General features: G+C 53.5%; 10 protein-coding genes across 10 annotated transcripts; 4 read left to right on the forward strand and 6 right to left on the reverse strand.

Moving 5' to 3' along the window:
• Window positions 1-4,880: 4,880 nt before the first annotated feature.
• On the forward strand, window positions 4,881-6,560 carry AB675_9271 (Transcriptional activator protein acu-15; the record flags this gene model as incomplete). The annotated part of the gene is made up of 1 exon (XM_018149789.1): window positions 4,881-6,560. One exon carries the CDS (start codon window positions 4,881-4,883, stop codon window positions 6,558-6,560), a length of 1,680 nt encoding a protein of 559 aa, XP_018001455.1.
• A 123-nt stretch (window positions 6,561-6,683) lies between these two features.
• AB675_9272 (Arylacetonitrilase) lies at window positions 6,684-7,819 on the reverse strand (the record flags this gene model as incomplete). Its single annotated transcript, XM_018149790.1, has 6 exons — window positions 6,684-6,748; window positions 6,794-6,990; window positions 7,042-7,063; window positions 7,105-7,336; window positions 7,387-7,600; window positions 7,650-7,819. 6 exons carry the CDS (start codon window positions 7,817-7,819, stop codon window positions 6,684-6,686), a joined length of 900 nt encoding a protein of 299 aa, XP_018001706.1.
• A 368-nt stretch (window positions 7,820-8,187) lies between these two features.
• Window positions 8,188-10,472, reverse strand: AB675_9273 (putative permease; the record flags this gene model as incomplete). Its single annotated transcript, XM_018149791.1, has 10 exons — window positions 8,188-8,486; window positions 8,556-9,289; window positions 9,340-9,523; window positions 9,572-9,633; window positions 9,768-9,784; window positions 9,852-9,992; window positions 10,042-10,139; window positions 10,187-10,252; window positions 10,340-10,377; window positions 10,432-10,472. The coding sequence occupies 10 exons, from the start codon at window positions 10,470-10,472 to the stop codon at window positions 8,188-8,190; spliced, it is 1,680 nt and encodes a 559-aa protein (XP_018001542.1).
• Window positions 10,473-10,954: 482 nt separating this feature from the next.
• Window positions 10,955-12,006, forward strand: AB675_9274 (Glycerol 2-dehydrogenase (NADP(+)); the record flags this gene model as incomplete). Its single annotated transcript, XM_018149792.1, has 4 exons — window positions 10,955-11,352; window positions 11,404-11,556; window positions 11,608-11,754; window positions 11,808-12,006. The coding sequence occupies 4 exons, from the start codon at window positions 10,955-10,957 to the stop codon at window positions 12,004-12,006; spliced, it is 897 nt and encodes a 298-aa protein (XP_018001434.1).
• A 105-nt stretch (window positions 12,007-12,111) lies between these two features.
• AB675_9275 (uncharacterized protein) lies at window positions 12,112-12,519 on the reverse strand (the record flags this gene model as incomplete). The annotated part of the gene is made up of 1 exon (XM_018149793.1): window positions 12,112-12,519. The coding sequence occupies one exon, from the start codon at window positions 12,517-12,519 to the stop codon at window positions 12,112-12,114; it is 408 nt and encodes a 135-aa protein (XP_018001424.1).
• A 107-nt stretch (window positions 12,520-12,626) lies between these two features.
• Window positions 12,627-13,598, reverse strand: AB675_9276 (putative transcriptional regulatory protein; the record flags this gene model as incomplete). The annotated part of the gene is made up of 1 exon (XM_018149794.1): window positions 12,627-13,598. The coding sequence occupies one exon, from the start codon at window positions 13,596-13,598 to the stop codon at window positions 12,627-12,629; it is 972 nt and encodes a 323-aa protein (XP_018001491.1).
• Window positions 13,599-14,605: 1,007 nt separating this feature from the next.
• AB675_9277 (uncharacterized protein) lies at window positions 14,606-15,714 on the reverse strand (the record flags this gene model as incomplete). The annotated part of the gene is made up of 2 exons (XM_018149795.1): window positions 14,606-15,439; window positions 15,517-15,714. 2 exons carry the CDS (start codon window positions 15,712-15,714, stop codon window positions 14,606-14,608), a joined length of 1,032 nt encoding a protein of 343 aa, XP_018001429.1.
• A 708-nt stretch (window positions 15,715-16,422) lies between these two features.
• On the forward strand, window positions 16,423-16,996 carry AB675_9278 (uncharacterized protein; the record flags this gene model as incomplete). The annotated part of the gene is made up of 2 exons (XM_018149796.1): window positions 16,423-16,477; window positions 16,626-16,996. The coding sequence occupies 2 exons, from the start codon at window positions 16,423-16,425 to the stop codon at window positions 16,994-16,996; spliced, it is 426 nt and encodes a 141-aa protein (XP_018001339.1).
• Window positions 16,997-17,072: 76 nt separating this feature from the next.
• AB675_9279 (uncharacterized protein) lies at window positions 17,073-19,526 on the forward strand (the record flags this gene model as incomplete). Its single annotated transcript, XM_018149797.1, has 1 exon — window positions 17,073-19,526. One exon carries the CDS (start codon window positions 17,073-17,075, stop codon window positions 19,524-19,526), a length of 2,454 nt encoding a protein of 817 aa, XP_018001637.1.
• A 219-nt stretch (window positions 19,527-19,745) lies between these two features.
• AB675_9280 (Short-chain dehydrogenase TIC 32, chloroplastic) lies at window positions 19,746-20,819 on the reverse strand (the record flags this gene model as incomplete). The annotated part of the gene is made up of 1 exon (XM_018149799.1): window positions 19,746-20,819. One exon carries the CDS (start codon window positions 20,817-20,819, stop codon window positions 19,746-19,748), a length of 1,074 nt encoding a protein of 357 aa, XP_018001551.1.
• Window positions 20,820-20,871: the final 52 nt, after the last annotated feature.

Genomic DNA, 20,871 nt, shown 5'->3' on the forward strand with positions numbered 1-20,871 from the left:
GAAAACTTGCATGTAGATCATCACGAGACAGACTGGGAGTGTAGAATTCTCATGTAGAAACCATGTACAAGAATGTGACGGAGCCCCTCAATTTGTTCTTGAGGCAATTGTTGTGTTCAAATCAACATCTTCGGCGTCATGTAGTTGGTCGGGACTTGGCCGTCTCCATGATTTTCGCGATTTCGTGGGCTCCCATACTGGCGTATCTTTCTCTATCGGCGGACCAGAAGAGTCGTCCGAGGTGTTATTGACCTTCTGGGACGACTTGTCGTTGGGTTCCTTGTTGCGCAACAGCAGCCGAAGGACTTTTTGAAGTGCCGTCGTGCTTCAACATGCCGACGACCGAGCTTTGAATAGACTTGTGCTCGTAGCTAGTAAGCTCACTTTTGAAACACTTGAAACTGTTCTCGCAGCGTTAATTCCACTTGGGGTCGTGCCGAAATCGTGATGGTATCATACGATCTGGCACGCCTGTTTGTGGACGACAGCGTCAGCTGCGGCAGGTTGGTAGCCGTACGGCTTGCTTGTTTCCAGGCTCTGTCGAGTCCTTGTCAGCAGTCGAGAGAGTAGAACGGCAGCGGTCTGACCCACTGACTACGTCTTGTGGTCGTTGCCGTTGCCGCTGCTGCTACTGCTTTGGCCCGTGTTCTGTTGACATCGGCCAGGACGTGCTTGACGTCGAGAAGCTCGCCTGATTGGTGATGAAGTTGTTTGGAGCAATCTCAGTGCAGCCTACGAGCAGCCAGACGGTGATCGTGGCAGTGGCAAGCGTAGGCGCGGCTGTGATCGGAGCGATGACGTCTGCGCATTGCTTGTCGGAACAAAAGTGTGGGCCTCCGCTGAGCTTCTGGCTGTGACCTATAATGCCACACAGCTCATGAAGAGAACATGAAGCTGAGGGTATACGAATACTTTCGAGCCTGAATAGAGCGACACGGGGCTTCCTTCGTCGCTCCGAGGACAGCGATGAAAGCTCGTAAGTGACGTGGCTTTGTAGAAGAAGCTGCGTCACGAGTTTGTTGGTTGGAGCTGAGACGTAACGAGCAGAAAGAGGTACTTGAGAGCGGGCAGCAAAGAGGGCAAGAGAAGATAGTCGACCGCGGGCACATGCACACATTTACTATCGTCGACCGATAGGTGTGACTGACAGGGCGCGGAAGTACCTATGTCGTCCGAATAGGCAAGCTACTCTTGTAGCCACTATACTCAAGACCGGGCACCAATGCTGGACGATCACTGTACCCTGCCTTCTGCGGCGCTTGACGACTCTGGTGATACGTCCTGGGCGGTAAGAGCTTGTCCGTCACTATTTTGGCCGGAGATCGTGCGGTGTCGACGTTGCTGTTTGTATTGATTGGAAGGATAGGTGACGTGCCGACGATCTGTCTCCCGATGGACTTTTTCGCATGATTGAGGGCGGACTTGCTGACTTGGTGCGAGATTTCGTGAGCGGTGGTAGTGGCAGGTCGTTGTCCGCAAGGAATTTGCTTCCGGGCTCTGTCGAAACCTGTCAGCATGTCAGAGAACCGAGCAGCAGCGATCCGACTCACTCCTTGCGTCTTGTTGCTGCCGCCGCTGCAACTTCGTGTTCTATCCATTAGCGTGATTGACCTCGAGGAGTTCGTTCGAAGGTTGCCGCGTTGATGCCGAGCTCGATGCCTTGGTCTCAAACTTCAACACACTCACAGGTCTTACTTTGCTTGATTCATCCGGTTTCTGGGAATTCAGTCAGAGCGAACCCAGATCAAAGCTAACGAATAGCCAATCATAGTTCATCCTAGACAGATGCAAGTGTTGGATTTATTAATGGCAAAAGCCACCATGTGCAGACATCTGACGAGGAGATATCCCTCGGGGTATGAATACTAGCGCAGTGCCACCTGGAGCGTGTGAAGTCGTCGACATCAGCATGAGCATCAGTGGTGTTTGCTTGCTTGGCGGGTGCCGGCGCTCCAGCTCAACGCACACCGATAGGACATCTTCCCAAGACCTTCGCATCATTGCTCTTCACCAGACTGGGTCGATCATCTTCGGATCAAATACTTGTGTTGGATTCTCATTTGAGGCTTAGCCACCATGTGCAAGGTATGAACGGAAGAGAGTCCCCTGGGTATTAAGAAGAAGCAACGCGGCTCGGGTCCGGGGTCAATGAAGTAAAGGCGGCGATAAGCGGCGGACGATACTGAGCTCGGCTCAGCTTGATGTGTCGTCGGTCGAAGATCGATGGATGAGCATGGACGAGGCTGATGCCTGTGAGCTTTTTGGATGACCGTGACCAAGCCTTATGGAGCAGGCCGAAGTCCAAGCAATGTCGAGGAGATCGAGGTCTGAACAGCGCATGCGAGTTGTGCGGTGATAGGAAGTATTTCAAGACAAAATATAAATGCGGCGACGCAGCTTGGATCTGTCGGAAAACCGGTTGACTCGAAATAGGACAACTCCCAAGACGGGATGACGCAGCGAGGGACGGGAACCGTTGGCATCAAGCCTCGCTTGCGGAACATTTGCAGAACATCTGAGACGAGCGGTTAGATTCTAGTCCAGAAGGATTGCTGCCGAAACACGTGCACCGCTGGCGTCCTCAAGGCGTCTGAGGCGTTGGGCGGCAGTTCCGACAGCCTCGGAGAAAAAAGGGTAGAAACGCGGTTGTGGACATCAAAGGGCTCAAAGAAAGGAGTGGATGGCCCAGATCTGCGCACTCAACAACGAGAAGACCGTGAAAGCCTCGTCAGAGGAAGGCGCCGGAGCTTGGAGTCACAACGGACAGAGCGGAAGAGGAGAGGAAAGCATCGGGACTGAGGCACCGACGACAAGGTATGTCGAGATAACCTCGTCCGGCAGTGGGATGCGACGACCACGACGCAGCCAGCCTCACCGCGTCGACTGGGTAAGGCACAGCTGCAAAGGCGAGGCTATGCGAGGACCGCACGGACACAATGGGGTGACGAAGCAAATGGTAGCAGCAAAGACGAAGGAAAACGGCTTACCTCAGTCGGATCCCGACATGATGCCACCACAGCAAGGTACGAAAGCCGTTGACAGGCGATGTGTTTATCAGTGGACGGCAGCATATGGCGATAACGATGATCGTCGTCGGCGAAGATACTAGGAAGTGTCGATGACAGTATATCATGATGACAGGCGTCGACGATGATGACGCGATGGGTCGACGGCAACGTGTGATGATAACAGGCGTCGACGACGATGATGCGATGGGTCGACGGCAGAATGTGATGAGTTGACAGCGATGGACATCATTGTGAGGATGAAAGAATGACACGGCAGCAGCGGTTGAAGATGAACAGGAAGGAACGAAGGTCAGGAATGTTGGAGCTTATTGCCAGTGCAGATTTGCAGCAGATTTCTGACCGTCACCGAGCTCATGAAACTATCGATGAGATGATGTAGGATGGATCGCCAGTACTTGAGGTGATGAATGACCTTCTGCGCGGGAGAGTGATCACCTGCAGATGGATGCCAAGGTTTCGCTGGAATCGCCGCCTGCCGGAGATTCGCCGAGGGCAAGGCCGCGGTCGCGTTACCTACCAGTATAGCTGAGACAAGGCTGTCAATGCCTGTGGAGTGCTCCGTGGTGGTAGATCCTAGAATCCAACGTAGCTCGCCCCAAAAGCCCGACCAGAACGCCAGTGGTCTATCTCAAGTACGGTCCTGAAGCTATCGACGACCGCGACTGCTCATGGCAAGGAAGTGCTCCCCTAGACAGGTCCTAGGCTTTGGATATGAGATTCGATCACCGCTGAGACTGCCTGATCTCTCGTCCCCGTCCAGTCAAGTTGGCTGGCCTGAGACAGTCCAATGTCCTGTTCCAGCATGAAGCCGTATCCAGTCGTAACTATGGTACTACTCCCGCGACCAATCTCTGCAACCCTAGCAAACCTAGATACACGGATCCCATCACCTCCAATGCCTCGCCGCGTCCAGAATTCCGACCTGAGTACGAGATACAAGTCTTCCTTCCGCTAGCAACCTCCAGAAGGTCCAGAAGAGGCCCAGAAATACGTCTACAGCTATGGCGTTGACTTCGCCATGAATCGCTGCATTTCGAGTAGCAGCGGCTTAGGCTCCGAGTGATCGAGTGCTTTTCAGAAGTACTTACTATCCTGAGCATCAATGAGAGACTGGGCGGTAACATTCGCGGGTCTGAGCTGTAGCTCGTTCATCTTTATACTGTGCCACTTATGACTGTCGCTCGTTGTTGCCAAGGGGAGCTTCTTCCACTCCTCCATTCGCTGTGCTTTGGACGCCAATAAGCTGGCTTTCGAGTAGCGGTAAACAGTCTGAGATGGTAGAGGTGAGCCGCTGAGAGAGGACAGGAGCGCGATCTCTGTTTCGATGAGTCGCTGCTCGAGGCCACTCATGTAGCCCTCTGGAAAACCACGTTTATTTTGCTCTGGGTAAGAGCAATCAGCTTTGAGGGTATTGCATTGCGAGCACGCTGGAAGCAGCCGATCGCACTTGCACTTTCGAGCGCGACAGGACTCGCAGGCAACTGCGTTCATCCCTGCTTCAAGCGCGCTTTCGTGGAACGAAGTACTAGATCGGCAAAGGAGAGGAATGACGATGGTCAAGATTTAGAACTCCAAGCTCACCTGGCAAGCCCACAAGGTGGTCACGAGACTAGGCTCCACAGCAGATGCCGAGGGAGTACCGACCTTCTCCTTTTGCTGTAACGACGACAGTCCATCTTGTGCTACAGAATGATGGGCTACGGAGGCCTGCGATTCCTAATTTCAATGCATGGCAGCAGCTCCGACTTGTCTCAGGCATGGAAGGCACGGTCAGCAATTCGAAATCATTCAGACGACATTGGTGGTAGGTTGTCATTCCGGTCGGCACACTGAGCGAACCCACTATGAACCATGGAGCCATCCACGAAACGGCAAAAGACGGCCCACGAGGTCGGGCTGATGAGGGATAGCGGCTTCATTGGGAGCGCGTCTGGGGTCCATTTCATTCAAACAGTTTATGGTACAGCAGATGGGGCAGCTCACCATCTAGTCCCTGGCGAAGACGATGCACTCCTGCCAACTCGGTCGATCTGGCTGCCCGACGAGGTTTCTGACGCGCCTTTCTCTTTCGTCGACCTTGCTCGGTGGACGGCACCATATTTCGAGCACTGGCACCCTTGTTTCCCGCATCTCCATGCACCATCGATCCTTGCTGCAATGGAGTCTTATCCTCAGATTGACACGTATGACGCCATCATATTGAGATCGATAATGTCCATCAGCCTAGCAGACCTCAGGCCAGGCGCTCGTCAGCCGGCTCCGCGACAACTTCTCTTCGACACATTCGATGAAGCTCTAGAAAGCATCCAACCGGCCATCTCGAGACCTCCGACGCTGAAAAGCATCCAGGCATTATTGACGGTACAGACGTTCCTGATATCAATGCTTCGACTGAATGCTGCTTCCAGAGTCGGCGGCTTGGTCATCAGAATGGCGTACCAGATGGGTATTCATCGCTGTCCAGCTCGGTACTCCTCGTTCACAGCAGAGGAGGCTTCTATGAGACGTCGAATTTTCCACTCAATGTACTGCTTGGATCGCATCATATCGCACTCCCTAGGTCTACCACTGACCATCAGAGATGACGATGTTGACGTCTGCGATTTCGAGCATGAAGAGCATGGAACGTCTCCTGCGATGGACCACAGACTCAAAATGCTGATGTTGCTGTCTAGGCAAGCGAGGATTCGAGGGAAAATCATGGAATTGCGCAATAAGAACGTACCGCACCGTGACAGAAGCGCCGACGCTCCCACACTGATCAAAATCGAACTGACGCGTTGGTGGAACGAAGTCGACGACTGTCTGGATCAAGATAACTTTTCGGCCCTGCAACGGACCATTCTGGGCGTGCTTCGCAACGAGTGTATCATTACTCTCAACAGACCACTGCTGGCATTATCAAAGTCAAGTGCGAGCTACATGGCAGGACTTCAGTCGTGTATTGCGGCTTCGAAGGCTATCATATCGGCTCTACACAGCTTTGGGGGCCCTCTCGTGTGGCCCTCCTTTACGTGGGCAGTTTGGATGAGCTGCTTCATCATCATATTTGCTGCTTCCGAAGGACAGATCGCCACTGAAGTTGCTGTGAGATTAACAGAGAGAGCAGGCAAAGTGCTTGGTACACTCGGCCTGAGAGGCACAGTATGGCCGGATGCGTGCGCAACTGCGGTTGAAAAGCTCCGGCAGTCTCTGATCAACCAATCTACACCTTCTCGGGCGTTCGCAACCACACTTGGCTTCGCGATTCCTCAGAGTCCACCTGGGCAGGAAGAAGCCGCACAGCCTGCCAATGGCTCCCAAGCGCTAGACACGGGACGCTTGGCGGACATCAATGCGAACCCGGGCCAAGAGCAAATTCCAGCGGATGCCCAACCTGATCTCACTGGCGGACAAACTCAGCCGGTCATCATGGACATGCCTCGGGATCAGATGTCGTTTAACACGAACGAATATGATCCTTTCCAAGGCTTTGACATTCCGTTCTGGGTTGGTCAGGATCACTACGCTGCTTGGTCGAGCACTATGTAACGAGCAACGATGGGCATGGCCGGAAATCCTCCTCTGTCTTCTTGGCTCCCTCGCACCATGATAGAACGCAACAAGGCTTGTATGAAAGCCTCGAGCGGCATCGCAGGCCAGCGGCATCGCGTCTCAGACATTGACGGTTGACTTCCCTTTCGGGTCAGCTCCGAGCCACAACAAGTCTGGTCGAGAGTCTGGACATGTCAGTTGTGGTCTTGAAGTTCCTCCATTCTACTCACAATGTCCGGAAGCATCGGCGAAAGTCTTGGCTTTGGTGACCAGGCTCATATCAAGATCAGCGAACACAAGCTGCTCGTTCTGTCCAGGCGAGGTGAGGATTCTGCCGTCTGGTGCGATCACGGCTGAGCTTCCGATGTTTGAGCTTCCCATCACTGGCGTCCCGCGGTTCTTGAACACCTCATCGATCGCCTTGTCACTGATCACCGCAGTACAATGCAGCACAAATGCCTAAGCTTCGACTGCGTACGTTTGTGAAAGTCCGCGACAGCCTGCAGCTGTTAGATAGCTCAGACCGGTGCGCCCCACTTACCTTCGAGTGACATGGACCAGAATCCGGGCGAGCCATCCACGAAGTTGTCCAGGGGAGGCCACGCTGCAACATGTATATCTTCCTGTTGGTTGAACGTGTAGTACTTCAAGAGAGGTTGAATGGATTCCCAGCAGCTGAGCTGACCGGTCCTCCCTACTCCTGGTAGATCAACGACTTCACTTAGGCATTCACCCGAGGCATCGCCAAAGATCGTTCGCTCCATATGCGTAGGCTTGAGTCTTGCTTCAGCCAAGTTGAAATAGTAGCACGATCACTGCTTACCTTCATCTTCCTCCGCCGGACCTTGATCTTGCCGTCATCGCCGATGAGAGCCTGCGCGATGTAAACAGATTTGCCTGCCCTCTCGGAGAAGCCAAGTGCGACGCTGATCCCATGCTCCGCAGCGGCATCGCATATCTTTCGCATCTGTGGGCTGTCGATTGCCGTAGAATTTTCCACATACTTCACACCGAGCTCAAAATCCACAACGCGGTTCCTGCTGGCATGAGCGACACTTGTAGTCATCCAAGGTCGGGTGGCCGTACCATATCCACGCGGGATATCCTGGTATCCATACCTCCGGAAACGCGACGAGCTTAGCACCGCCCTTCGCTGCCTCGCCGATGATATCGCAAGTCTTTTGAACCGTGGCATCAAGGTCTAGCCACACAGGCTCGTGCTGGGTGACAGCGACTCGCACAGTAGATGGAGCCATTGTCTACAGATAACGGGAACTCTCCAGTTTTCGATGCTGCTTTAAATGAATGTAAGCGCAATCATTCCGCATTTAGCGGCGGGGTGGGATCCAGACCCTGCGTTTTGAGTTCACATACGAAGTACTCGCAGGGAGATAAGATCATACCTGCTGAGAGCGAAGATTCGATGGACGCAATCGAATGAGTCGACACAGCTGACGTACATACAAGTCATGGCAATGCCGCCTCGGAGATGGACCGCATTGGGCGAAGGGAGTCGAGAGCGATCCTCGGGCCGCTTCACGCTTGTGCTGCTTTGTTGCTCAACCCGTCTAGCTACCAGCGTCCACATATCCACATGTGCGGAAAGTCTATCTTGAGTGTCTGACTACACGTTGACCGTCTCCTTCGCCAAGACCTTTTCACCATCATCCTCCGTCCCTACATTCGCTTGATCGCTGCCGTTGCGCTCAGACTCGAGCTTTGGCGAGGGCACGCCGTGAACGACGTCGTCCACGAAAGGCGCTTCTTCACCCAGGCCGAGCGGAGGGAAGAAATAGTTTAACACCCAGAAGATGCTGCCACTGATGAGAAGGCCAGCGATGAAGGTAAGGTGATAAAGCTTCGTCCATCCGTCAAGGGCTGTGTCTCCGCCACTGTCTGAGGTGACTGTCTTGACAAGGCCGGCTAGAGCAGGTGTCAGCGTTAGGATTTCCCGAACGTGACAAGAGTAAACAGGATGTCGGTAAGACTTACGCAGAAGTGGCCAAACGCCCATCAAGAATGACACCGGAGCACGCCAGTTTATTCCGTGAAAGTACCAGTAGATCCCCTGAGGATCGCTGGTGTAGAGATCGTTGAGCTTGAGCTTGTAACGGCGAACGATGTGGTAGTCTGCAAGCATGATACCAGTCGCAGGCGCCATGAACACTCCGAAGCCGGACAGTACCTCAAGGAACCTGGTCGCAGTGCTGAGGAGCTGCCATGGCTGAGTTGCAATGCCGATTGCTGCCATGATGTAACTACCACGGACGATGTTGATGTACTTGGGGCACAGACCAGCCATGTCCATCCCGGTTGAGACCGAGTTGAGCACAATCGAAATAGCGAGCTGTGAGGTGACGAGTCCGATGCTGGCGAAGAAAACACCAGCCCGTACTTTGGAGTCAGAATCGTACTTCTCCTGAATGCCTGCCAGGAGCATGATGGGGTTCCAGATGATTTCACCGCCCATGAGGTCTCGCGAAGCACTCGTGACGATGATACCAATCGTTGCAGTAACCGCAATGGTGAACGGTGCTGCAAGGAGCTGAGACAAGGTCGGAGCGAAACGGCGATTGGCATAGCGCGTCCAATCTGATTGTCCAAGTGTCCCAGCACCCCATGAGCCGAGGATCGCCATGATGCCGAACATGAATGCCCATCCTTGGTTGGGAGCAGTGCCAGGCTCATTGAACATAGCTCCAGCACCTCCGGCATTGCTCACTGACCTAATTGGCGATGTCAGCATAAAGTCCTCCCAGTGAGGTACTGCACTCACCATGCTAGCAGGCCAACACACGTCCCAACGAAGAAGACAAAGGAGACGCCCAACGGAATTTGCATATGCTCCGGCTTGATGAGCAGCATAGGAATGAACAAGGCCATCCAGATCACGAGTCCAATGAAGTCCTTTGTCAACAAGTGAGAGCCGGCGGAAAAGTAGTTCTTCATGTGGGCGAACCCTGTAGTTTGTCAGATGGCATTGGGATCTGACTTCGACAGCTGCTTACCCGGAATAATTGCTCCCCAGAGAACGCGCATCGCTTGACCTCCGAACAGTGCCTGAAGACCACTAGGCGAGTGTCAGCTCAGTTCAGGACGATCTACCAAGTAGCAGCAGCGAACCCCTTCCAAAGCAGCAGCGAGTCCCTTCCAACGTGGTCTTCGGACCATTTGAAATGACAGGTGACAGAGATTGAGACTTACAACCACATGCATGCGACCTGGACCAGGTGCGATAGTTAGCAACTCTGCGCTTTATAAGGGAACAGTAGTTGCGCGTGGACTTACAAAAACGCGGAGGACAACGGGGAAGTAGCTTCCTCGCATGCCCCAGCTGAAGCGTGACGAGACCGTGAAGCCGATATAATGGCGTTCACCCATCCAGCCACAGAACACAGCTAGTAGACCAGTCAAAATACCACCCACGATCTGCATGCGACTTGAGTATACGTCTTCAGCACCAAGGAGCAATACGTACGACGGAGCCGATAGCAGCGGGAGGACTGAGCCCGAAAGCGAGTAGAGTGCTTCCAACAGTCCATGCGCTGATGTTAGAGCCACTGCAGCTCCAATAGCCTGAATACGTGAGCAAAGGGGAGGAGGTCCAGGAGGACTAAGCATACCGATGTATCCCAACACGCCAAAGGTCCGACGCTCAGGCGGCATAGGGATCAGATCTCGGTTGCACCCTGTCTGCTGTCAGTGACAATTATGCAGTGGAGGGCACGCAGCCTCAAGAAAAGCGGCTGGCCCTGTTCAGGAATAGTAACACGTACAAACATCATTCTTGTAATATGCATCCTCGTCAATAGGCCTATGCAACGATCGTCAGTGACGACAGTCTGCAATGGTAGGCATTCCCACGAACACTTCAAGCTTGTGCTTTAGCTGCTTCCATTTGGACGACATGGTGATCGGCCGCCGCAGTCGCCGGAGATCCGAAGCTGGCGCGAAGGATGATTGAAAGGCAAAGGACTGGTCTGCACTGGTGGAGGCTTCGAGGGGTTGAAGCCGAACTCGTGGTTGTACTTATGGACAAAGTGTGTGACTATGGGACCCTGCAGAGTGGATCCGAGCAAATCATGGGGTATGATAACGGTGGAGCGTGGCCCGAAGCCAGAGTTGACCGATCGCGCTGGGCGGAGTTGACCGACGCAAGGTTGACCGACGCCTTTGAGCGATAGCATGGACAGGAGTATCTGGAGGCCACCCTGTGCTGCGAGCACTCATGTTGTGCGTAACTCAGACTCGCGTAAGCGACTTAGAGGATATGTGAGAGATCGGCAACTTCTGAGCTCTTTCTGTAGTGCTCGTAGACACAGCGGCCAAATCACCAGTATAGAAGACGGTCTAGCCAGCATTCGAATCGCATCGAACCTTTCCAACACAAGATGAGCATGTCTCGAACATCCCAGACTTTCCTTCTGAATACTGGCGCACGGATCCCTGGCATTGGCCTGGGTACATGGAAATCGCCCGGGACCGAAGTTCGAGCAGCAGTCTCCCATGCACTCAGATCTGGGTATAGACATATCGACACCGCCTGGAACTACCGCAATGAGGTTGAGGTCGGACAAGGCATAAAGGACTCCGGCGTACTTCGAGAGCAAATATGGATTACCACCAAGCTCGATAATCCCTGGCATCATAAGGCGCGTGAAGGATTCGAAGAGTCGTTGAGGGATCTGGGATGCGGTTATGTTGACTTGTATCTCATACACTTTCCCTGTTCGACAAATCCAGATGACCAGTCAAAGCATCTGGACGACTGGGATTTTGTTAAGACCTGGTATGTTGCGAGCCAGCCATCAAATTCTGCGCTGACTTAATATTGTACAAGGCAGGAGATGCAAGAGCTGCTGAAGACTGGCAAAGTCAAGAACATCGGCGTCTCGAACTTCCAAATTCGACACCTTGAGCGATTGTTGAACGACCCGTTATGTAAAACAGTCCCAGCCGTAAATCAGATAGAGCTGCATCCAGGGAACCCATCGTATGTGGCGTCATTGTCATAAGGCAAATACGCGAGGCTGACGTTTGACAGCAACAAACTATTAGAGTACTGCAAGTCGAAAGGCATTCATTGCACAGCATACTCATGTCTCGGAGGCGCCATCGACAACCCACTATACAAAGAGCCTGCGGTAATCGGCACGGCAGAAGAGTTAGGAAAGACGCCTGCTCAGGTCCTGTAAGTACCCAGACTGCTGCATCTCCAGGTCGTTTTGCTCATGATCTGTCCAGGTTGATGTGGAGCATACAGCGGGGAACGAGCGTGATCCCTAAAAGCGTTACGCCATCTAGAATCGACAGTAACTTCGACTTGGATGGCTGGGCACTTTCTGACAGTCACATGGAGGCGCTGAACGGTATAAAGACCAGGTTCAAGGTGGTTAATGATTCGTGGATGCCCATCAAGGTGTTCTTTGGCGACGATGAGTAGCTGGAGTACGCTTCAACTGACCAGGGTAGCAGTGAATCTCGAATGACGTCTAAAAGTCCGGCAGAGGCGAAATGTGATTCATTGCTGTTCAAATTCGAGCCGATCTCATGGTGTAGTGTCTAGAATGATTGAGCCCAGGTGTGATCCCGCTCGGGTGCTCTCTCTCATCATGTTTGCTGCCTGAGTGAAGAACGAATCGATGCGGATTGCGACAGGCCTGATGAGCGTCATGGTATCCTCATTGCCCATCTCGGTCAGCCTGTGTAGCGACGCATGAAATCGCTCCAGTATCGCGTATGAGCCCTTTACTTCATCAGGATCTGATGATAGCAGGAACAGAAGCTCCAAAAAGTTCCCAATCAACAGTAGTTGTGCTCTAGCATGTCGTCCCCAGAAGCCTCGAAGCATGCTGACTGTGATTTGGTCCATGAATCTTGGTAAAGCGTCGAAGTGATCGATGGCCTGCCCGAAGAAGCGCCGAAGCGACGACTGTGGGTTACGCTTGGAGGCCATAGACGCTGGAGTCATCAGAGCTCGAAAGAGCAGCACGCACGTGGCAAAATAAGCGAGGTGCAGCGCGGCATTGTGCTGGCCACCATCCAGTGCTTTATATTCCATAGTCACACAGCTCGGATGAGAGAACGCCAGTCTTCCAGTTCTCGAAGTAGGCGTCCAAGTCGCCCTTCGAGCTCCAGTGGATCGGTCCTGCCTATCTGGTAGCTTCGATCAGAAAAAGATGTGTCCAGAAGGTTGTGTAGGATCTGTGTGAGCTGAACATTTTCGACGAAGCGAGCCGCAGTAGAGACATTGAAATACGAGTCTTGCGGCTCGACCAGGTCCAGAAGGTCATCGGGAACGTCTTCATCCATGCGCAAGTCATCAATACTGGCGTTGGTCGTGGTGTAAGACTGTGGATAGATGTGTGGAGGGTTCCCATGAGAGACGGACGCCCATGCGTCGGTCATGTACGTTGCCCACCATAATTTCTTCCGGAGTGCTTTCTCCCAGGGCTCCAAGTTCCAGTCTGTCGGATCACGATGAAGACCAATCATCTGCGCACAGGCCACCGCTTGTGCACTCAGAGTCCACGTTCGAGGTGTTTGGAAAGTGTGGTTAGACGCGGGTTGCTCGTGTAGCATCAATAAGCAGGCCTGGAGCTTCCACATATTCGGTGCATCAAGCTCCCTTTCCAAGGATGCCTGAGCTGCATGAAACAGTTGATACTGCTCGAACGGCCGGGGCACAGATTTGAGAGTATCGTCCTGATCCCAGAACACCGCCGCCAGACCGTACACGACGCCACGCAATGACGCAGGTAGACTGAGCTTCTCGTATTTGAAAGCACGCAAGAAGCGAGTCTTCGAGAGAACGCTGTATACCGGGTGAACGTGTTTGAAGTACAGTCGAACTAGGTCGCCTGCATAAGGCGCGACGCATGATTCGATCTTGTCTGATGACTCTTCCCGTATGGCCGTGTCCCATGGCATGAATGCATCGTGAAGTACACAGAAGTGAACGGGAGGCTTCCCTGTAGCCGTACTTCCCCCATAGACAGAGACAATCTCCCCACTGATTTGGTCCAACTCATCCATGATGAAGGAACGAAATGAAGCCAGGAGATGAGTGTCCTGCTCGGAGCTTAATCCCATACTATGTGCTGTCTTAGCACACATGTCGGTCCGCAATGGGATGGTCGGGTCGAGACATGGCGTCGCGGTGTTCTTCCTGGCCCTGAAATGGATCTTTGAATTTGCTGGCTGACTCAGTGTGCTGTTCACGGGAGAGGAAAGGTCGACTTCTGCGGCATCGTGAACGAGATCGTCGGCAGGCACTGGGGGTGACTCGTCAAATCCCCGGACTTCGTCCTGCGGTTCGTTCAAGCCATGATCCGATGGTACAGATCCAGTCGAGTCTCTCTTACGACGCGGACGGAATGGACCAACCGTGGCCTGGCAGTCCAAGCCTCTGTCCTTGCAAAAGAGGCACGGTGGCTGATCTTCTATAATGCAGGCACTCTTGCGTTTTCGACACGCATCGCAAGGCCTAGACTTGCGAGAGCGCCAGTGACGAGATCCTCCGAATTTGCTCTGGATCTGGAAGCGCCGACTACGCGACGCATCAAGGCTCTTTGGCATACCTCATCCGTTGTCGTCATTCGTCAGCCGCATGAGATCCATAGGCATGTCTTAAGCGCATGTCTGCACTGTCGCTACTCGGCTCATTGTGCGATGCTAGACGACCCATCCTCGTGGCAACACACAATCGAGTGCTGAAGCGATAACAAGGAGATGTCACATAGGTCGACGGTTGAATACAAACTAACTGCTCTGGGCTAGACCTACCCGCCGAATCGTGATCTTGGCACCAGATAAGAGCTACAGCCTTTTCCTCAGAATCATGTTCATCGTCTCGTGCTATCGTCAACATCGTTTCAGCACTCCTACGACTCGTGATGCTATCAGCTTGACTATGCATCGACAGCCGGGAGAGTTACGAATATAATGATTGATCGAAATTTGCGACTAGTACGGCCAGAAAGATTCAGGTCCAACCAACACGCCCGGGAAGCTTAGTAGCGCCTTCCTCGTAAGCTCCTCACCTAGTATGTTGCGTTCAGCCGCATCTCGATGTAGTCCCGTGAGCAAACCGGCTCGTACTTCTTCGGCCTGTCTTCGCCCCAGCAGCCGGGAAGACAATCCACGGTCTTCTCTCTGTCCGCCGTCACAAAGTATGGAATAGAATACCTTTCCTTTGTGTACTCACCAATACCCTCACTGCCAAGCATCGGCGGAGGCGCTCTGACCCTGTGCAGCGTGCTCTTCAGCTGATCATTGCTCCACCTCATCAGGAAGTCTCCAATGTTCACTACTATTGTGCCCTTGATATATGGTGCTGGATTGAACTTGCCCCTGATCTTCACATCCTCCACCTCCAGTCCACCAACATCGTCCTGGAATAGCATCGTCATAGTGCCAAAGTCGGTATGGGCCGCGATACGTTCGACCTTCTCGTCTTTCAGCAACCGGGTTTCCACGCTAGGATAGTGCAGCAAGCGCAGCTGATTGTCCTGCTTGGAGTGGAAGTCCCTGAAGAAGCCTTGCGGTAGGTCCATACCTAACTCGATGGCACGCAGAAGTGACTGCTTGGCGATGTCACAAGTGGCGAAGAAATCGAGCATATAGGATTGAAAGCCGGGGAGGGCACTGTCCGGAGGCCATATATTTGGGGTGTGGGTATCTGTCGCTCGACCCAGCTCGAAGGACTCTTTGAAATCTGGTGCAGACGTGCGTAGCTGGGCGAGTTTATCAGGGTCAAATTCCATCTGTGAGACTTTCTCCTGGCCTGGACTGGAATACCCTCGATGGTGCCATCCGTTTGGAGGATGTGGCGCAAGCTTCTTGGTTTCCAGAGGTAGCTCAAAGAACTTAGCACTCTATAGGAGAGCCCTGATCAGCAGCTGCGACTGCCATGACTAGCTTGAGGCATGAAACGCGTTTAACGAAGACTTACCCACTTGAAGGCTTCATCTATCTTCTCCTGAGGCACGCCGTGGTTGCGTATATACGCGAAGCCAACATCTCGAAAGGCTTCGTATACTTGCTTGCCTGTTGCCAGAGCTTCGTCCGGTGTGCCAAAACGGATGGGCCCGAGGTCGATGATGGGGATGGCGATATCTGCCTCGACATCGACTGAACCAAGACTTCCCATGCTGCTGTGGTTGTTGAAGTTTTGGAGGTAACAGAGGTGACGAGAAATAGCCACGCTAGTCAGAGCTGGAGGCCGAATGATAAGGCAACGTCAACAGCATGCATCAGCAAAGAATCAGTGTACATTGTTGTGGCAGTTGTCCGACCAAAGACTGGTGCTGCATGGGATGTTGGCATCTGGGAAGAGCACATTCATCGATGTGCTCGCTGGGTGTGGATCGGTCCCAGTCGCATGACAGCCGCTGCCTATCGCTTGGAGTTGGCCGATCCGCGCGAAGCAGATAGGAAGGGCGGATAGGCATTAGATCTTCATGCTATCCTCGCCTTCGGCGGGAGATGTTCCACTCTGGCAGCCAGCATCCATTGACGCGGTTGACCGATGGCGTGAAGTTGACCGACAATCCCAAGCTAACCAGATTGAGCTAGACCATGCCCACCGCGATCTTCGGAGTTCACTCGCATTTCATGGCAATTCATGGGAGCCCTTTCGTAGGCTCGGCCAATGCCCAAATGTCGGTCGGTAAACCTCAATCGGCGACACGACGTGCGTGGGAAAGGCAGATGCTAAGATGTAGTCTTCGCTTCCTGGCGGCATGCTATAAGGCAGCCGCGGAGGCAACACAAGCAGACATCGGCGGATGATACCAACGCGACCTACTCGGCATGAACAGGGTTCGAGGCCTACAAGCCTGTACAGTCTAACGGCGACATGGGCAGCATGGGCGCGCCGCAGCGCGCAAGATACAGAATCGGCGTTGATGTTGGTAAGCAAACATTTATGCTACGATGTTGTCGCGTCCTTGTGTTGCTCTGTGTGTGAGTCAAATCTGATAGATACTTATACCAGGTGGCACAAATAGTGACAGTGCCTTGATAACACTCGATCCGGTCAAGATTCTGGCCTCGCACAAGGCACCTACAACTCCAGACGTGACCACTGGCATCAACGAGGCAATCAAGCAGTCGTAAACTCCAGTGGAGTCTCACTAGATGACATCGGCTGCGTTATAATCGGCACGACACACTTCGTCAATGCCGTGGTCCAACGATCTCCGGACCTCGAGCGTGTAGCAGTCGTGAGATTATGCGGCGGCAGCACAGAAGGATTCGGACTGGGCGTGCCTCCATTTGTCGACTATCCAGCGGAGCTGAAGGAGATGATCTACGGCGGCTCGTACTTCTGCAATGGTGGCCATCAAATCACCAGTGAAGAGTTGTCACCACTAGACGAGTCTGAATTGGCAACAGTCGCCAACGGAATTGTCCGGGATGAGAATCAGTGACGTCGTCATCGCTGGAATCTTCTCTCCATTGAAATCAGATCATGAGAAACGAGCTGGTGAAGTGCTCAAGACACAGATGGCACACTTCGCGCAAGAGCATGGAGTATCACTGGAGCCAAGAATCACGCTCTCGCACCAGATTTCGTCAACAGGCTTCCTAGCACGAGAGAATGCGGCGATACTGAACGCAGCGCTGAGGCCACTTGCGGAGAAGACGATCTCAGGTTTCCAGAAAGCAATGCTTGATACATTCGGCGACTCGCCTTGCGCACTGTACCTCACCCAGAATGACGGCAGCGTTCTCAGCGCTCGAGAAGCGGTTGAATTGCCTATTCGCACGTTCAATTCAGGACCGACCAACTCAATACGGGGCGGCAAGTTCCTCTGGGAGACCGCCAACACCGAGATGGATCAACCCGCTCAAGGCCCCACCGAGTCTCTGGCGGTAATTGACATTGGCGGCACGACAGCCGACTCTGGACTCCTTTTACCTAATGGACTACCTCGAATGAGCTCCTTGTTGAGTACGGTAGGCGGAGTCAGGACGAACTTCGCCCTGCCCGCAGTGGAATCAATCGGACTTGGCGGCGGCAGCGTCATCAGAGATGGAGGTGAGAGTGTTGGCCCTGACAGTGTTGCGCTGGAGCTGCGATCACGAGCCAAGCTATTCGGAGGTGACGTTTTGACGGCAACCGATATTGTGGCCGCTTCTGAAGCACACGGCCTGTCCCAACGAACTGATCTGCAAGGGGTCGGCGATCCTGCGCTTCTATCGGATATCAGTACCGAAATCGTGTCCAAGGCAAAGCGCAGGATGCGACAACAAGTGGAGGATCTAGTGGACCGCACGAAGATCTCGAAAGGCGACGTTGACGTCCTCATCGTTGGTGGAGGTGCTATCTTGATCGACACTGATGAGCCATTGAAGGGCGTACGAAGTGCACGACGCGTGAGAGGGGGAGAGGTCGCAAACGCGGTGGGTGCTGCGATCTCCCGCGTGTCAGGGATTGTCGACATCGTTGCAGATTTGTCGCAGCAGTCCATCAAGCAAGCTCAAGCACAGATCTCGAGGGCTGCAGTAGAGGCTGCAGTGAGCAATGGCGCGGAGCCAGACTCAGTGGAGATCGCCGAAGTCACGGTGCTGCCTGTACAATACGTCGATGCTAAAGCCCGGATCGTTGCCCGCGCCGTAGGGAAGCTCGACGTCATTGCTGCACCCACAGTGCAAGAGAACGCACTTCCAGCACCACCTGTGAGACGGCCTGTGAATAGACCGACTGTGAATAGACCGACGAAGATCGCGAAATCCGTGGAAAGCACCGAGGCCGACGATCTTACTGAGTACAAGCCGACCATCAAGAACGGAGAATGGACACTCTCTGTGACAGACCTCACGTGGATTTCCAGTGGATGCAAAATACTTGGTTGTGGTGGTGGAGGCGACCCCTACAGCAATTTTCTCAAGGTCAAATCCCTCATTGAGCAAAAGCCTGGCTCGGTCAAGATCGTCTCGGCTTTCTCTCTCGCGTCACACAATACTGTTGGATGGACGGGCTGCATTGGGAGCCCCGAAGTTAGCTCAGAGCGTTTGGCAGCGGACGAATGCGACAAAGCCCACCGGGAACTGGTGAAGGTGATGCAGCTACCGCCGGTTGACGCTTTCATGGCGCTCGAGATCGGCGGAGGAAACGGACTTGTCAACTTCGAACTCGCAGCTGCACATAACGTTCCGGTCGTCGATGCTGACTTTATGGGTCGAGCGTATCCAACTGGATGGCAAACGACACCGAATGTGTACGGCTCAGCCAGAGGCGAGGCGTTGTTGCCGGCTACTATTGCCAGCGGAGACGGCTCGTTCATGACACTCACCTCTACACGAACCGATCGGCTCGTGGACAAGATCCTACGCGCTGCGTGTGTGGAGATGGGTCTATTGGCAGGCCATGCAGCGCCTCCAAAGTCGGCACAAGCGGTCCAGGAACAAGGTGTTCTGAACACCGTTTCATTGGCATGGTCCATTGGTAGAGCCATTGAGCTGGAGAAGAATGTTGCTGACAGACCTCAACGAATCATTGACGCTGTGGGAGGCAGTGAAACAGCTCGCGTTCTCGCTCAAGGGAAGATCGTCAGTGTCGAGCGTGTGCTGCGAACAGGCCATTCATATGGTGTAGCTGAGATTGACGGAACACTTTCAGACGGCAGCAAGGCGACGGTGTCTGTGCCGTTCAAGAACGAAAACGCATATGTCGAGGCTGTCGAAGCAGGTCAATCATGCCCTCGCGTGCTTGCATCCGTGCCGGATCTTATTGCTGTACTTGACGCAGAGACAGCCCAAGGGTTGGGGACGCCAAATTACAAGTATGGGCTCAAGGTTGTTGTCATTGCGATCACAGCATCACCAAGATGGACAGACACTGCAAGAGGACTGGAACTCGGCGGACCGGCCTCAATGGGGTTCCCTGAGATCGAATACGTGCCTGTGGGAACGTTTCGCGTGCCGAAGAGTGTCATCGATCTGTATGGAGGTTGAAGCTAGACGGTTGTGGCCACAGTCTGGGACCGACTTCGTCAACACGTGACGACAATGGAGATCGCTGGCAGGGAGTTCTGGTAGCTCAGAGAGATTCAAGCCAGCCACCTGTCAGCGCACTGACAGACGCATCTCTCTGATCGCTATGTACACACATATTTTGCGATGACGCTAGTGACAGAAAGCCTCATCAATGACTTCCAGCTCATCACCGTACTCTTAGTAGGTGAATTTTTCCTTTACCAAGTCCTCACTCAATGCCCACAGCCTCTCTGCGTTCTTGCTCGAGACGGCCCTGGGATCTGCTCGGTCACTGACCTGACAATCAATGAAGTACACGCCATGGTTCTCCTTGCCATTAGCATCAGCCTCCTCGGCTGGCACACCGAGTCCCGGATCCGTAGCACAAACGATACTCGTGGAGCTTCCAGCACCCAGCGATTTCATATACACGCCCTTGACCCGCTCCTTGATCGCGACTCTCACTTCTGGTGATGCATAGCGCACCAAATCAGTGTTGATGATTCCTGGGTGACATGCGAAGCTGAGGATGCCTTTGTCGGCCAGGCGTTTGTTGAGCCCGACACTGAAGAGCACGTTGCCAACCTTACTTTGGTTGTATGCTTCGATTGGCAGGTACGACTTTCCCTCAGCCGGCCCTTGGCCCCACATGTTCATCATCTGATAGTTGGGCTGTTCGTCTTCTGGCAGGTCGGTGCTGATCTTGTCGAAGTTGATGTCACTCCATCGAATGCCAGCTACTGTCGGGGAGAGCGAAGTGACATTGACAATCCGAGTGGCGCCCTTTGGACTTGACTTGGCAGACTTGAGGAGTTTGGGCATGAGCAGATTAGTGAATAGGAAGTGGCCAATGTGATTCGTCGCAAAGGTCAGCTCGATGCCTTCAGGGGAGAATTTGCGCTTCGGCAGGTTCATGATTCCCGCGCTATTAACAACGAGATTTATTTCAGGAACGTCGTCCCAGCTCATTACTTCCTTAGCAGCGTCGCGGACAGCATCTTGGCTACCCAAGTCCAACTTCAACGGTCTGTAGTCGACTTGGGGGTAGTCTGCCTTGATTGCATCGATGCACTCCTGGATATTGGCGGGAGTGCGACTTGCGATGATGAGATGGGCTGGTGCCTGCGAGGCGAAGGCTTGTGCTGTGGTGAAGCCTATGCCTAGTTTGCTTACGCCCGTCACTATGATTGTCTTGCCCTTGATCTGGTCAGGAAAGGCTTTAGCGGCGTCTAGTGCTTCGGTCGCTTGGTCGAATTCTGCGTGTGATGCCATTTCGGATTCAGCGAAGATGTCGGGCCTGCACAGGACGACTGGTGTGGATGGC

The sequence above is a fragment of the Cyphellophora attinorum genome, assembly GCF_001299255.1.
Source record: "Cyphellophora attinorum strain CBS 131958 chromosome Unknown Contig9, whole genome shotgun sequence".
Taxonomy (NCBI): domain Eukaryota; kingdom Fungi; phylum Ascomycota; class Eurotiomycetes; order Chaetothyriales; family Cyphellophoraceae; genus Cyphellophora; species Cyphellophora attinorum.